Raw genomic sequence first — 14,532 nt, 5'->3', positions numbered from 1 at the left:
AGGTCAGCCCCCAGCCTGTGCCAGTTCCTGGGGTTATTTTTCCCCCAGTGCAGGACCCTGCATTTGCCTTTGCTGAGTTTCAGATGGTTCCTCTCTGACCATCTCTCCAACCTATCAAGGTTTTTCTGAATGGTAGCACAATCAGCCAATTCCAGTGTGTTTCTAGCCTGCTACCGTGGCTTTGGCATTTTGCATTACGAGGCACAGTTCTGACTTGGGTCAGGCTATAAGCAACAAAAGGTCTTTTCCTGCTCATGGTTCAAAATAAAAATTATAACTGCCTTTATATTCTCTTTGATTTTTACAAACAACTTCCTTAAACATTAATGGGACTTGTGTGAATGGTGTCAAATAGGGATATCCTGTTTGTGACAAATGACAACTGTCTGTAATTTACCAGTAAAGATTTTGTAGCAGAGTCTGAGACAAAGTAAAGGTCCTACCACTCCTTCAAGCCTAACCAGAAGGGGTTTTCTATTTGGCTGTGCACAAGCTGTTGAATATAAATAGTCACCATTATAATTTGTCTATCTCTAATGAGATTAAAACTTCTGGTTTTCAGTCTGTTCTACAAATCTGTAAATAATTTTTTGACCCAGCCTTCTGTTATCTCTCTGCTGCTGCCCAGCTTGCTCTCTACGCTATGCCAAGTCTTGTCTCACCTTCCCACTCTTGAATTCAAGCTTTCTTTCCTTTTCTTCTTGTGCTTGAAGGTGTCTCCCACTTTCCATCTGCCAACTGCCTTCTTTTCTTTCATCAAACCCCAGATTTCAGGATTTTGTCCTATTTCTTCGAAGCCCAGTAATATTTCTGCAGTGTCACTGCTTGAAGTGTTCTCCCCTTGCAGTTCATAGTGCCTTATTTGGTGTTTTCAGTGTCCCATGTGAATGCCACAAAATTGGGAATCATCCTCTAAATGTTTGTATAATATTTAGGCAATCATGTTAATGTATTTTTATTAATTAACATAAATACAATTAAGTCTTGGAACAGCATTAACCTATAAAGTATAGCCTATTTACCATTCCTGTTCTTCATTTTAAACATCCCAGTGCCAGCAGATTACTCTTCTTCCTACACGGTAAGCGTTGATTAATGCAAACTGTTTGTCAGGACTCATGTTGCTTCCTCTAACATGCTCTTCTACCATGGGCATATGGCTGAATATGCCATAATCTCACCTAAATCTCACCTTAATCTCACCTAAATTCAGCCATATACTGTGTAGACATCTACAGCAGGACTAATTCTTCACAACTCACTTTTAGGTGTGATTTTTCTGGCCTACATCAGACATATGTTCTGCTTCATCGTGACATGAGTTTTACCCTACAAATGCCTATTTTTCCCAGTGACAATGGAAAATCTAGACAACTAGCTGGATATCCAGTCATATGAATGCTACATCCAATGCCTCATTTTCCCTACCTACAAAATACCTGGGCATTTTGTGAGGCTTAATTCGTGGTTTTAGAACTAAGTGATTTAGGCTTAGTGTTTTCAAGATAATTTAGATAAAGTGACACAGGGAATTATTCAAGCCTTTTGTGCTCTCCCCCTCTTGGAATAATATTATGCATATGTACACCTGCACATTCATACTTTTATACTGTAAAATGAATTTTAAAAGACAGTTAAGTACAAGATATCTAATAAACTTACCATTCTTTTCTACTGGAATATTGCAGTTGGGGCATGGCTTGGTTGTCTTCTTGATTGTTTCTCTAGATGCTTCCTCCCATCGAGCCTGCATGGCTGCATGTTCATCTACTACATACCCCTGCAAAGAGAGAGAAAAGCACCTGTGGGCACATTACTGAAAGGTTGCACTGGGACATGATGTCTGCACTGAAGTGACAACCATTTACCCACAAGAAACAGACAGGAGTGACTGCAGTGCCAGGTAGGCTGGACTTTGTGAGAGATACAGAATTTCTGCTTCAAAACACAGACTGTTTTGTCCCAGTGAGCACAGCACATGTGTTGGGTTACATCCTGAACTGCAGGATGATGGGGTTGGTGGCAGCAGCTGAAGCATGTGCCATCCTGGAGGCTCTTCCTACATCCAGCAGCAGCACAGGCTGCATTCTCCCTGCTGCTCCCTGTCCTGAGAGGCAGGCAGAGCTCTTGTTGGAGCATCAAGCTGTGCTGCAAATGCACAAAGACAGGTAAAGCAAAAGGGAGGGCGAAGGAGGAGTCAGGTTAACCCAGCTGACAACATGACATGTTAGGTACCACAGGTTTGATTCTGCTTCAGGAATTAAAGCCCTTCTTGCAAGAAAAGCAAAAACACCAAGAAAGTGCAACATTAAGTAATGCAGGATGGTGGGGTGCCTGGAAGGAAACAGTTTTTCATAATAAAAGTGTACTCTGTTGTATCGGAGGTCTGAGCTTTATTCCAATGTAACTCTATGTAAATACAAGAGGCACAAAGAATAAACATAAAAATTTTGGGAAAAAAAGTAAAAAAAAACAACTAATGAGCAATGAAAGCTCCCCAGACAGAATGACACAGATGGAAAAAGTCATCATGAAGAGTGCCAAAGGGACTCCTGTGTTTGTCCTATTTATGACTGGGACAAAATTATATAATCTACACAAGTGGCCTATTTGGCTGTTTCCTAACTAAAATGATAGTACAAGGACAAAAGAGATGGCAGTGCCTTGGGTCATTTCCATCACACAAGGTTGGCAACTATGTGAATAGTAGCTATAACCAATGTATGTAGGTTCCAGCCTTGAAACTCTGCTCTCTCCATCCATAATATGGTTTCATTCAAGCCTGTGGGAAAATGATGAGCTTAAACAAAACTATTTAATTTATAACAATTCCTAAAATTTCTTAGTGTATACCTTCTAAATACGTATAGGCTGTTATGTGGATAGACTTTTATATTTACTTAAATGGATAATTTTTAATTTAATCTTTATTTCTAGTAAGACAGAAAAATGAAATTGGCCCAACCTTAAAAAATGCAACAAAACTGTAACTCCACTTGAATTCTGGTCATCTACTATTGTTAAATGTGTAAGTTGTGTCAGTGAGTAATGCCTAGATTTTAGTTCTTGGCTGAAATGACCTGAATTAAAATGGAATTACAAAGACCAACATCTGCAGAAATTTGTTTCCAGCTCATCTAGTGGCCATTGCAATATGCATTTAAAGAAAACCAAACCAGAACAACAAAGCAATAAAAAGTACACACTGTCTTCTTTTAATCAGGAAACCTCAAAAGTATGTGTTTGACATTATTTATTTTACAACCTACATCAGTCTCCTCAGTCTGTGAATCTTTTTTGCTGCCCCTCACTTAATATTCTTCAATTTGCTTATCTTTCTGATGTAGAAGTGAAAAAAGTGAACTAAGTTTTCTTATCTGTATCCCAGAAGTGACTTTTACTTTTGGCTCTCTGCTTGTGGAGAGGGAACTCAGCCCTGCACCCTGCTGGATTATTCAGCAATTTGGCAGAAAGATGACCTCTATACAACAGCACATTAGTAAGGTCTGGGAAATAGAAAAAGCTCCTCAGGCTAATAGCAAAGAACATAATCTAGTATCGATTTTTCAACACCTACATCCTTAAGGAAGGATGACTTTTGCAAGCAATCTGAGCTACCTCAGAGAGGCAGATCAGGAAAGTGGGGACCACTTAACCTGGGCCTCAGTTTTTCCTGTGACAGAAAAAAGATATCTTGGTTTAATGGGAACTTATTACTTAACATCCATACAGATGAAAATCACTACAGCAGTAACAAAACATTGCTATTCTTTTCAGAAGAGCTAAATGAGAAGACCAGCAGTATTTTTAATTTTTGTAGTTGGTCCAAAAGAGCTTCACAGTGGCTCAGTTTTTTCAAATAGTCCAAGTCCAGTGTTTTAATACTTGCAAATACACTTTTTTCCTCCATCTTTATATCTTTGTTGTGACCTTATAGCAAAGGACACTGAGGCAAAATTTCACATACCAAATTTCTAATTTTTTTTGTATAAACAGTTTTGATCTTAGTTCTGAAAACAATACAAACTTGGGAGACCTTAGAAACAACTAAAAGAAATTACTTCCAGCCACACACATGCAGTTCACCAAGAACTGATTGCAGAAAACAGCAGTGAATTATTATTTTAGTATATCCCATTGCAAAAATTCTAGCATGAACTAGATGCAGCATGATATTTCAGCCCATTAGAGCTAAAACATCCCCCTCTATGCCCAGTCTTGCTGAATACTGAGCTAAAAACTTCCAGCTGCATGAACCAAATGCAGAGAAATGGCTCAGTGATGGAGTCCCTTTGATTAGCGAAGAAATCATAGAATCTAGATCTATGAGCCTTCAGTGTTCATGTGCTTTATTTAGTGCTCCACACCCAGTGATGGAAAGCATGTATTTCTCTGCATTTTTTCTTCAAACAATAAAGAAAAGGTGTATGGCAATTCTTCATTACCAGTGTCTATTTAAATTATGTTCTTACATCCTAAACTATCAAACCTAATCTCCTTGACAATGGCCTATGTAATACAGCAGGTCTGTCAAGCAGAGGGGTCTCTCACTTCGTGTGTTCTGCCTGGTCTTGGATAGGAAATTCAGAGATGCTCCAGGTGTGCATCACATGTGCTGAGGACGGGAGTCTTTGATCACTTCTGATGCTCACTCAACACAATACGCTCTAGTTCCCCAGTTAGTACAGAACATTTGTCCCAGCACTATTGAAAAGCTACTAGATTTCATCCATGCCACTTTATGAATAATTTTTTTGATTCTCAACTGTGCTGCATATTATGATCAGGAATGAATACTCATACATAACAGCAAGCTACAGTAAGAGCTGCTGTAAGCACTATTTAATATCCCTCCTGCAGTGTTCCATTAGTGAGACAGAGGGAAATTTTGTCTTATTATCTCTGGGTCACACTGACGGATATAGATTTACTTCTGTCTCTTTGCTGAGTCTTTTGGAAAACCTAACAGGGATAAAGAGACCACAGAGACTACTGAGGACCATACAAAAATACAAAAACATGTACATGGAAAGCTTTCTTTGCAGTTAACCAATACAATGCAGTACTGGAAAAAGATCTACAGGGACAGAAAGCATCTTGAAATAGAAATCAAGTGTCCTTCTCAGAGCAGCATCTCAGTCAGGTAAAAGAGTACACATCGACCTGTCAGTAGAACTACATTGAAGCAAATGAAGTATGTGTTCACAGACAGCAACTAAGTAGTACCATCTAGATTAAAAACATTCATGGCAAAACTTCTTGTTCAAAATATTGGAAGTCTTAGATATCTAATGTTAAATTTTGACATCCACCAAATTATATACTGCCTTATTTTAGCACACTTCTTTTATGATTGTGCTTATTTTGCCTAGCGTAGACAACATCTGACAACTGAAGACCCTTAACTCAGAGTAGAATATGCAGCTGTCAACCTTATTTGTGCTTTGCTTTAGTGGATGTAATTTCTGCATTCCTGCTTGCTTGCTCTTGGTGCTTCATTCCTCCCTGATAAGCAAAAAAGCTGGTCATGCATAACTTAAAAAAAATGTATACTAGTGCAGCTTTCTTTATATCAGAAATACATTTTCTTTTGATCAGAAATGCTTGGTTTTAAGAGAATTTTACTTGTAAAAATAAGCTTTTTTTTTAGGTTAATAGAAATATGTAAAATTATTTCACTTTATGTGAAATACAGAATTTTAAAAAGGTTTAGATGTCTCAAACCAGAAAGTATTACTTATTTTCTAACAAGAATATGAGAAAAGCTATGTATACTTGAAAGCATTTGAAAGGAAGGCAAAGAATAATTCATTGCACACGAGCAATGTTCAGCCCACCATAATATTTAGCCCACTTGAGCTAGAGCTAGAGCTCTAAGCAAAAGCAGCCTCAGTTGTTGAAGCCTGATCTACAAGGCATGATGACAGTCCAGCTTAAATTTATTTTGTCTTCTTGGCTTCAACAGGGCTGTTTTATGAACATGATCACATGAATTAACATACTGTCATGTTTAGTGGTGCCTTTTACTGCAGTTGTGGGGGTAAAAATAGCAGATGACTAGGGCACTAGATAGGCTAGAGTGTTTTGGAAGAAAATTGATTATTTGAGCCATTTAAGAGTCAAAATCTCACACAGAGAGAAGTGCATAGCTATGGGACTACTGCTCTAGTTTGGAGACAGATTTAGGCTAATCAAAACACTAAAATGTGGCTATAGATAAGGAACAGAGAAGATATTCATTGAAAGAGAATGTTTCACGCACAGGAAAAATAGAGGTGCCAGTACTACAGTGATCTAGTTAAATCCACATGAAGCATTGTGTGAGCCAATTTGTCTGGTGTGCCCAGGGAATTCTGACATAAAATGAAAGAGCTGCTTTGTGATGACAGCAACTAGGATATACACAGGGTCTTATGTTGGATATAAGATGAAAGAGTGCTCTGGTTTGGTGACACTGCACATCAAGGTTCTCACTCTGTGTGTTGCAGCCATTCATATAATGAATTAAATTCAGGTAGATGGTGAATATTGAATTTGCACTGCTCTAAAGCATAAAATCTAATCTAATACAGGTCATTCTTATATAACTGTTTTCCATGAGTGGAATAAAGAATGTGCCTTCTCTTGTAAGTGAACACAGCTGAAAATGACTGTCAGCTTAACCTCATAAACAAAAGCAGTCTGTCACATCTTTGTTACTTTATTGCTACCCAAAATAGGAAAAGCTAAAATTCTCCCTCTATAGTTCTCGTCTATTTCTCATTAGACAGGAAGTTAAGACCTCTTCTCAGATTTCCTCCAGTGCATCTTTATTTATAACACAGAGGTTAATTTTACAGGACATTTCCTGGTTATAGTTATTTTTCTTGCTCCTTTAATTAGGCACCTGTAGGTTGAAATGTCCTGAGCTTGACATTTTGAATATACCAAATACCATATCGCTGAGCCTCAGTTTCTTTTTCAGTTATTTAAGATATTTTAGAAATCAAGCTAGGTGTGCCATTTCTTGTACAACCATGTTTTATTTAACTTTTAAAATTGACCTGATGGGGAAAAAAAAAAATCAATGGCCTAATAATAGATATTCCACATTTCATACTGTGACTCAGGACTCAGTGAAAGATATTATGTATGATGAACCTTTTCAGTAGCTTTTCCTTTCACTAAAATGCAGGGAAATAATTAATGTATTTTGTGGTTCGCATTTACTATTTATCGTTTAGATTATCATTAGCTGCTTCGAGACCAGGCTTCACAGCCCTACATACTTGCTGGAAATACACGGCATGAGAGGTTAGAAGCTGTTCCACGATGGAAAAAGAAGCCTGGCAGGCAATGCCTGTACATTTCATACCCCCTACTGTCAACTCCGAGAGCTGCACACAGGAGGCGATGGGAGGAGAAGATGGGCTGGAGGCCCAAGTGATCTGGGAGCTTCTGCAGGAGCTACATTACAGCAGCCTTCAGCAGGATGCCAGGGGCTGTGACAGGCTTTCCTGCATGTGTGTGCCTCTACGTTGCACCTGTGCAGCAACAGACACGTCTGGGAAGTGATGCAATGGGTCTGCTTCCAGCTGATCCTTTGCCTGGGACATCGTGCCTGAGTCAGCTTTGAGCCCAGAAACTCTGGTTAGGGTGCAGCCAGGGCCCTGCAAGCGTGTGCTGATGAAGAGGATCAGGTTTGCCCTGACTCAGCTGAGGCACTGACTGCTCTGCTTTTGCTTAGGTCTGATAGGTTCCTGGACTGACAGGGGTGCTGGATAAATTTTATACTGCTAGTTGCAGAACAGCAAAGCTATTACCTACATTAGCTACCTGAGGACTGTGAGGGCTGAGTCCCAAACAAGGAGCAGCTGAGGTTTGATTTGAAGGTGTTGGGTCTGGGAAGGGCTTTGGGATTTGGGTGACAAAGGCCTCCAGCTTAGGGCTACAGCCAGGACAGACAGGTTAAGAGTGAAATTGAAGTTAAGTTTTACAGCACTAGCTATAAATTTACACTGGAAGAGACTGTAGGTGAACGTTTAGAACATGTATCTTTGTGGCTCAGTAAAAATGCTGTTGTTGTGTCTTGTAAGAGACCACAGCCTTTGTGCCAAGCCAGCACCATGAGCCTCAGGACCCATCAGGCTTTATCCGGACTTGTCTTGGCATGCCCTAGAGGTTTGGTTTAGCATGTGACAACAATTATTTAATGATCTGATGACTGTTCCCTATTCTGCTCTTGCTTTAACAGTTCCATGTATTTTTGTAACTAACAGGCAGCAGTGACCATTATGGGTACTATTGGGCAGAACAAACTCTCTCTGACCGTACAATAATGTGCTATGCAGAGGAGTAAAGGCATGGGATGATAGAAGAGGCCTTGAAAGCAGAGGCACAGGATGATATGGGAGGCCCCAGCAATAAAAAACCACTCTCAGGTGGTCAGTTACCCAAATACAGCCTTGAAAGATAAAAACAGTCTTGAGGACAACAAAGAGAACAAAGGCATAACTGACTTGGGTAAAACACGCCAATGTTGGCTTGTACATCAGAGAAGGAGTCTGTTAACAAACCCATAAGACTGACTCCAAGCAGATTATACAGTAAGAAGGAAAAAAATCCTTTAATATCAACATCATGCTCCTTCTGGTAAAGGATTTACCATGCCAGCCCATTCCAGACTGCAGAATTGAGCCTAGAACCCAGAGAAGCAGTGGAAGGTTAAAAACAACACAAGGGAAATGGGTGTTACCTGAAAGTTTGCATATCCTTTATTTTAACTATGTATAATTTGAACTATAAGTCCTAGTGTTATTGTAAATTGACTAAAAATACTTCATTGATTAGCTTTCTAAGACTTTGATAAAACTAGCAATACAATTTTTATTTTGCATATACAGTGAACATGGTCTGAAATAAACACCTTCACCAGGTAATGAGATTTTCAATGTAATAAAATGGCAGAAATTTACACAACCTAGTCTGTAACCCGTGTGCAAGAAATGGGTAACAATTTTTAGCTGCATCAGCAGCTAAAGATGAATGTTTAGTGAAGGATTTTGCTGGATTGCATGAATTGCAGGGCCAGACTTGCTAGAACAAGCTGGAATTAAGGCTTGAACTAAGACTAGGTATGTTCTGACAGGATTTTTAAGGAGTTTGGGTTGGAGCTTGGAGCAGAAGAGACCACTAGGTAAACTTTAAGAATTTAGACACCACAGATGTTTAGTCTAGGCTTAGCTTTACAGCTGTTGCTTGCCTATCATTAATGGCAGAACTTGTTCAAATGAGAGGAACTAGATTTTTGTCTGGGTTTTCTACAAAGACTGCCAGACTGGTTTATGGAATGATGAATTAGACATCAGATTTTCTTTTAGGTTCGCACCTTTGAATGCAGGTTATAGGAGGTATTTGTGTACAGCTGTAACTATAGAAATCTATCATGATGTTTAATTTATTCTCTTTACTAAACTCACAGCAACCTCTGAAAAAGCAAACTTGCTAAAAAGCAAGCTTTTTATAATTATGCACTCATTGGTTTGGTAGGACAAGATAATCAGCAGCTTCTTGGAGAATGTCCACGGAACCATCTCTAAAACATACTCTTTAATAACATGTTTCATCCAGTTTGTGTCATGTTTTTTTCCCCCCAAACATTTATGACTCAGTGCCCCATATTCTATTCACTTATTTACATAGTCACTGCTTTTACACCAGTGTCATTGCTATTGCTATTACAGTTTACCTTGCTGGTGTCTTATGAACATGCCCAGCAGCAAAACCATCCTGGAAGCTACTCTGAAAAGTTCAAATCTAATATGTGGTCACATTTTATTGTCCAGTTGCTAGTGAGCAAGAAGGTTCTTTGCTTATCCTTGTAAAAGGAAAACCATCTAGAAAGTTTTGTGCTGGAAAAGCTAGGCTAATTTTAAGGTGGGGACTTACAGAGGAAGCTGGTTTATGGCTAATTCCCCACCAGCATAGACTGTATATGTGTGAGGTTAAAAGAGGCCAGGAAGCTTGGTTTTGTGGTGTACATAGCAGGGACTATGTGGTTATTTCTAAACCTAAATCTGGCTGGAGTCACCTTTACTGTGTCTTTGATTCCATCATGCACACTGTGCCTTTTAATTCATCAAATATGATTGGTTCTGTCATCCCAAAGTTCAAACAGCTCCAGGAGGCTGCAATGGTTTTAAAACAAAGCTTCTCAACTGATATTGCCACAGATAAATTTTATTTTCCTTGAAATAATGTAATTTACACACTAAGATGGGAAATAATCAGTCCTGCATCAGTAAGTAAATGTTTAAGATACCAATAGCCCGTCTGGGCTAAAAATGGACATTTCAGCAGAAAGAGAACATTTTATCCTTCCCAAGGGGCCATGCAATATCTGTGCACACATCTGAAAGGTCATGATATGCCATTAGTTAAAGCTGGGCTGCTCTCTGCATGCTTGCTGCCGAGTTTGCCTTTTCTACCCCAAGCAGCAAGTGATGCCCTTTGGCTTCCCACCATTATAAGCTTCCAACTCCTTTATTTGGAATAGGCTTTCGAAGATCCACATGTGGCACCCACTTTGTCCTCCTGTGCCCTGCAGTTGTGGTTGATCTCTTCCTACCTCCTGCCAACTGACCCCATTCCCCCTTCCATCCTTCCCTACCCTCCTTCACAGTCCCACCACCTACACTCCCCTCTCTTTACCTCAGGCTTCTTCCTCCCTCCTTTTGACATCTGCCCAAGCACAGGCTCATTTCACCACCACTACCATTTATGTTTCCTGGACCCTCATAGCTGTGCCATGTCATCTCACATCTCTCTTTCTTTTCCTCTTTCTGGAGCTTCTGCTCTATCTGACAGGTCATAGTCCCTCCTGTCAGCTCTTGGCTTTCACGGACATTCAAATGCCTCTGTATCAGCCTCTACCTCTCCTTCACAGGGATCTCCTTCTCCAAGTCTTCCCAAATGTGTGCCAGGCTCTGAGGGTACCATCAGACTTTGCTGTCCCAGTCCCCTAATAATCTCTGCAGCCTGTTCATGGCTCAGGAACCCATGTCAGTGCCTGGTGACACTGCAGCAGGGCCTGTCTCCAGCTCCCCACATCCCTGCCCAGCCCAGTCATAGGTCATCTTCCACCCTTCTGACTCATCCCTGTCCTCAGGCCCTGCCCTGACACATGGAAAGTCCCGAGGAAGTAGAGGGCCCTGGCACACGTTGGGAGCACTGCATGGAGTGCCGCCACAGCTCTTCCTGCTCTCTGTATTGTCACCAACTACTGGTCACTCAATTCCTCCACAACAACTCTCCTTTTTGGTTTTTCTTTCATCTTTTTCCCACTCCTCATGCTTCACCATGTTCACCTCTGTCACGCTGACGTAGGCCTGAACCTGTCCACAGTGTTTCCTCTCATATCGTTGAACATCGGAGACCTGCAGGCATTTGCAGAAATGCGAAGGCAAGAGAAGGTCCTTTCACTACTGCAGCCACTACAGGCTAAAGTAAACCCTGCATTTTTCTTATAGGAAGTATTTCCCTGAGATTGATCCCGTATCCTGCACCTGTTCTGGAGAGGAACAGTTTAGTGGAAGTATGTCTGTCCTTAAATTCGACAGGAGTTGTGACAATCAGATCTCTTTATAAAATAAATGATATGGAAGAGATCCAGACAGGAGTCAAACTGCATGAGTTGGAGACAACTCCAAAGTCTATTATTCCTACCTTGAAACAGACCACAGTCAAAGATAAAACCTTCTCACTGCCTCACCAAGCACTACAATCACAGCAAGTTAGGTCTGACACACAGACCTATGCGCTTGGCAGGTGGTGCCAAGTGGAACAGACAGCCTGAAAACACAGGTGGATAAATGTTTACGCTAATCTCAGTGAGAGAGATGGAAACTGTCCCAGAGGCCCTGCCCTCCATACATGCCCCCTGAAAGGTTTCTGTGCCCGGTACGGGAGTGCGGTGCGCCGGGCGGCTCTGCAGTGATGCTGGGCGGGTGAAACCAGCATCTCACCAGCACCTGAGCTTGCCCTATTTCTGCTGCCGCTCGGTTTGCTCGCCTGGCTAAGGAAAAGCAAGGAAAACATTCCTTCAGTGGCACAGCACCGCCTGGTGGAGAAGTTTAATTAGTGCCGCTCTCAGTTTCTTAGGGCAAGAGAAAGTGGACCTAAGTCAATTAACTTCAGCTTAAACTGGAGTATCAATGAATCCTGCGTAGTCTGTGGTTTTGTCTGTGCTGGGGAAGTGATTTGTATAGATGCAAGAGTTATTCTGGTACTATAATTTAGCTATTCTGGAGCAGTTCTTTGAGAGTACAGGACATTTTTCAGGAAGAGCAAGAATGTTCACCTTACACTGGAACTGCAAAAGTAGTCAACATTGCTAAGTTAACAGGTCTACTTGGGTGCAATTTGTGTGCTGAGAGACTGAATCGGATGGATGAAGTGCTCCCATTGTTATAAGGAAAAGCTAAGGCAATATTCAAATATTTAAAACAAATGACTTTTTCCTATGGTATTTGATTCTTCCTTTATCTCTGCCCTACAACATAAAAATTACATGAACTCTAGCTTTCACCATTGTTGAACTCACTTGTAATGTGCCATGACAACTTTCAGTACTCTAGGCAAAACTGAGCATAAATAACTTAATGAATATAGAGCTCTCTGTTCAGGTCGAGATGTTTTCAAGTCCTAACTCAATCAAGACATTGGGCCTTGGTCTCCTATTTTACTAGGCTGTTAGATGCGTTAAGCATCTCTCAATGTCTCTGTTGAAGTTGCTTTGTTTTTACGTAAGTATGAATGGGAACTGGAAGACTGCTCAAGGCTACTGCAAATAAAATTAAACTGTTCTTCAGAGAGGGCAGATAAACTGCAAATCTCCTTATTATATATACATATGGCTTCAAAACTGGGTTGCACAAATTAATGGAAAAAAAAATTGCTGATAGCTACTAAACATAAAATACCACATCTGCATCACAAATCACTAGAGGCTGGGAAAGTAGATGGCTTTTGGGTCTGATACAATACACATGTTCCAGCACAACAGAGGTAGATAACCTGACTGACAACTAGAATACAGACTGTTTCATTCTGTCTCAACCAGTGCTAATTCTTTCTATAAATTAGAAGAGCTTCACTAAGAAAGGTTAAAGAGAAGCATCTCTACACAGGTCATGGCCTAGTGCAATGTCTGCAAAGTATGGCATAGGAACCATCTCCAGGTAGCACATGGCAAAGATTCCCAGGAGAGCTTCAGCTCCCTGCCAGTTTCTGTGTTCAGTGAGTCCCCAAAAGCCAGCCTCAGATAGAGCCTGCCTGCAGGCAGTTACAGGAGGTTGGCACACTTCCCTGAGAGCTGGCTGGATGCAATTCCTCATCAGCACCTGCCCACAAACCTTTATCTGCTACACTGGACTGTGTGGGGGCTCAGGGTTTGAGTTTCCTCTTAGCATCAAACCTGCCAGATATCTGAATAGCAGTTTTCTGCTTCCTAGGAATGCACCCTGGACATCAAGCTGTGAGATATTTAGCGGGTATGTCTCCTGTTCTTTTCACTTCCCACTTTCTAATTTTTTAAGTTTATTTTTTTAATTTTTATTTTTAGTTGGAAAGACTGTGGTTTACATGATTTATTTATTTTAGGGAAAACTTGAATCTCAAACAAAGAGAAATGCCAAGACAGAAAAACTATTTCCTGTCCAGGTCTATAGCTACAATAGCTACGAAATTATAGACTAGCATAGAATAATTATCATCTAACATCTTGCAGCCTAGACAATCTATTTTTTTATTTCTGTAAGCTAAAACATAAATTACCAATAGTATTTTCTGCATAGGCTGTATAAAAGCCCTGTTATTTATATTATAAACCCACATGAGTTCCTGACTGGTGCAGTAAAAATAAGCTGAAAGGCAGCAAGACTATAGAAAGTCTTTCAAAAGTGTTCACATTGAATAGAGACAACCCTAGAAGCCCACTGGGAAGGCCTTTTCTTTAGCAACTGATGGCAGAGCCCTGTGTGTTCCTGACAGAACTCAGCTACTCTATCAATCAAAGAGACTGAAATGCACAGCAAAGCCAATTCGGCAACTCCGACGGCTGGAGTAATTCAGCATGAACATAATTGCTTTTACTCAGGATTATAATTAGGGCCCATTTGACAAATGTCACTCTGGCTGAGCCAGGGAAAATGATCAGGAATTGTGAGATCCATACCTTCTGGGCCATGGCTCCCTGTGGGCTGAGGAGAGAGTTGCATTCCCCTTCATGATATTCTTCTTTACATTCACGGCAGAACACAGACTGGAAAACAAACCAAAGCATGCCAGTCATAAAAACACACTAGGGACATAGACAGCAGGTTACAATCATGAACAGTCATACAACAGATGATCCCTTGCCCTTCACTTTCCATTAAATTCCCATAATCCTCCTAATTGTGCATCTTATTATACACTCTGATCATTAACACAACAATTTTGCTGTTATTATTACACATTTCATCAGTGAAGTAACATAAATGCCATTATTAAAAA

At 40.5% G+C, this 14,532-nt stretch overlaps 1 protein-coding gene across 2 annotated transcripts in view; it reads right to left on the bottom strand.

Moving 5' to 3' along the window:
• Positions 1-14,532, bottom strand: part of PRKN (parkin RBR E3 ubiquitin protein ligase) — a 711,187-nt gene that overhangs the window by 15,073 nt on the left and 681,582 nt on the right. For both annotated transcript variants that reach the window (XM_032102474.1, XM_032102475.1), the window contains 2 exons: positions 14,213-14,299; positions 1,663-1,780 (listed from right to left, as the gene is read on the bottom strand). In XM_032102474.1, the coding sequence (XP_031958365.1) occupies positions 1,663-1,780; positions 14,213-14,299 (205 nt within the window). The remainder of the gene's footprint in view (positions 1-1,662; positions 1,781-14,212; positions 14,300-14,532) is intronic.

The sequence above is a fragment of the Corvus moneduloides genome, chromosome 3, assembly GCF_009650955.1.
Source record: "Corvus moneduloides isolate bCorMon1 chromosome 3, bCorMon1.pri, whole genome shotgun sequence".
Lineage (NCBI taxonomy): Eukaryota > Metazoa > Chordata > Aves > Passeriformes > Corvidae > Corvus > Corvus moneduloides.
The sequence above is the reverse complement of the archived record's forward strand: the minus strand, read 5'-3'. Positions and strand labels throughout refer to the sequence as shown.